This window comes from Austrofundulus limnaeus, unplaced genomic scaffold, assembly GCF_001266775.1.
Source record: "Austrofundulus limnaeus strain Quisiro unplaced genomic scaffold, Austrofundulus_limnaeus-1.0 Scaffold35, whole genome shotgun sequence".
NCBI lineage: Eukaryota > Metazoa > Chordata > Actinopteri > Cyprinodontiformes > Rivulidae > Austrofundulus > Austrofundulus limnaeus.
This window is the reverse complement of record NW_013952437.1, coordinates 706,345-708,122: the sequence shown is the minus strand read 5'-3', so window position 1 is coordinate 708,122 and position 1,778 is coordinate 706,345. Positions and strand designations below refer to the sequence as shown.

The window sequence follows — 1,778 nt, the reverse complement described above, 5'->3', positions numbered from 1 at the left end:
TATATATACAACATAAAACAAACTTATAACAAACTTGAAGCACAGTGGAATATGTTTTTACTCTTTATTTATAAGGATCAGATATCTGCAAACACTAATTTGTTTGATATTTGATATTACATAAAAAATAAATCCTGATGTAAAGCATAGTGTAGAGATTTAACTTGTTCTCATATTTGTAAAATCTAAGTTATGATGGAACTGTTTCCTTGTAGAGGAAAAAGAGCTGATAGTGTTATTAGAAAGCCCAACACTTTTTATGTTTTTAATTGAAAATTTTCTTTATTATTTTATTTCACTGCACCTGTATGAACAAAATATAGCCTAGATTCTGATATTGTTGAAAAGGATGTGTTGTAAATAATAATTATGGAGATGTGCACTTATGTTGAAACAAATCTGCATTGTGAAGCAACACCACTTGCACTGAATTGGAAATATCTTTGTAAAATTCACTGAATTACAAGGCTTTACAGAATAGTGCACTATTATCAATGATTTAGAGGTTATAAATACCACTTTAATAATAATATGTCGTGATCTATAGTGGGCGGTTGGAGGCATCAAACTCCAGGGCTGAAAATGAGTCCCACTCCGGCCCTGATAGGGACCAATGCCCGGTCCCCAAGGGTACGAATGCTAATTTTGGGTGGGGAGTTTAGTTTAGGACCAAGGTGTGAACTCACTTCACACCTTTTATTTATTTATTTTTTATTTTAATTTTTTGCATTATGGGGACCATTTTCCAGAAAAACTGCTTTGTATAGACATAGTGCACCTTATGGTATGTGCTGGGATGGTTGGGTAGATGGAATGGAATGGAAGTCAATCCAAACTCCCCATAAGGATAGAAAAACCAACATTTTTGTGTGGTTGTGAGTAAAATCTGTGTAAGAGTCTCTTGTGTTTGGTATTTAAATACATTTTTCCTATTGATTGTTTTGTGTGGAGCACATTGATCAACATTTGTTTTAAATGTGTTTTCAAATACATTTAATTTGATTTGATAAAGGTAGCTTAAAAAAACAAGGTTTGCACAACACCATCTCTGAACACACAATCCAACCTTGAAGGAGATGGCCTACAGCAAGAGCCACACCTGTCAACTAAGAACAGAAAATTGAGGCTCCAAGYTTCATGAGCTCAACAGAAATGGACAGTAAGAAATTGGAATAAGTGCTGCCTGGTGGTTTCAGTGAACTCTAATGGTGCATGCAGCCAGTCACCAGATCTCAACCCAGTCAAACACCATTGGGATGTGGTAGATGTAAATGTTAACATGCTAATATGGACCAGAATCTCTGGTATAAAGAATTAAGGAAAGTTTGAATCCAATGGGGATCCCATTTACTAGTAACTAGGTGTACATAATAAAGTAGTCGGTGAGTGTAGGTTTATATCACACTTACTCTTTCTCCAGAAGCTGTTTTACTGTAAGGTAGGCCCAGACCCTCTGAAGGCGACCTTCAACCACTGTTTCATTAGAGGGCTCCACAGGGGTATCGGTGTTAGAAAACGTCATTGTTCTACTGTTCTATTATAACATAAAGAATATTGTAATGACAGGACACAGGGAGTATCAATGGTGTTCAAAAGTTTAGACTTGTACTTTGTGTTTTAAATGACTGATTCTTACTGAAATGGCCACAACTTGTGGACTGAAGGTTTCAATGTCATTGTTCATGATCTCACCAGCCACCACAATCTCAGATCCATTATAGTACTGACTGAAATTAGTTTGGGTCAAATTGGTTCCACCAATGTAGATCATCATCACG

General features: G+C 36.0%; 1 protein-coding gene across 1 annotated transcript in view; it reads right to left on the bottom strand.

Moving 5' to 3' along the window:
* The window catches only part of LOC106516020 (inter-alpha-trypsin inhibitor heavy chain H3), a gene marked incomplete in the record, with an annotated part of 15,960 nt that overhangs the window by 7,404 nt on the left and 6,778 nt on the right, over nucleotides 1–1,778 (bottom strand). Inside the window, 2 exon segments of the mRNA XM_014006157.1 lie at nucleotides 1,410–1,534; nucleotides 1,637–1,778. Of these exon segments, the coding sequence (XP_013861611.1) occupies nucleotides 1,410–1,534; nucleotides 1,637–1,778 (267 nt within the window).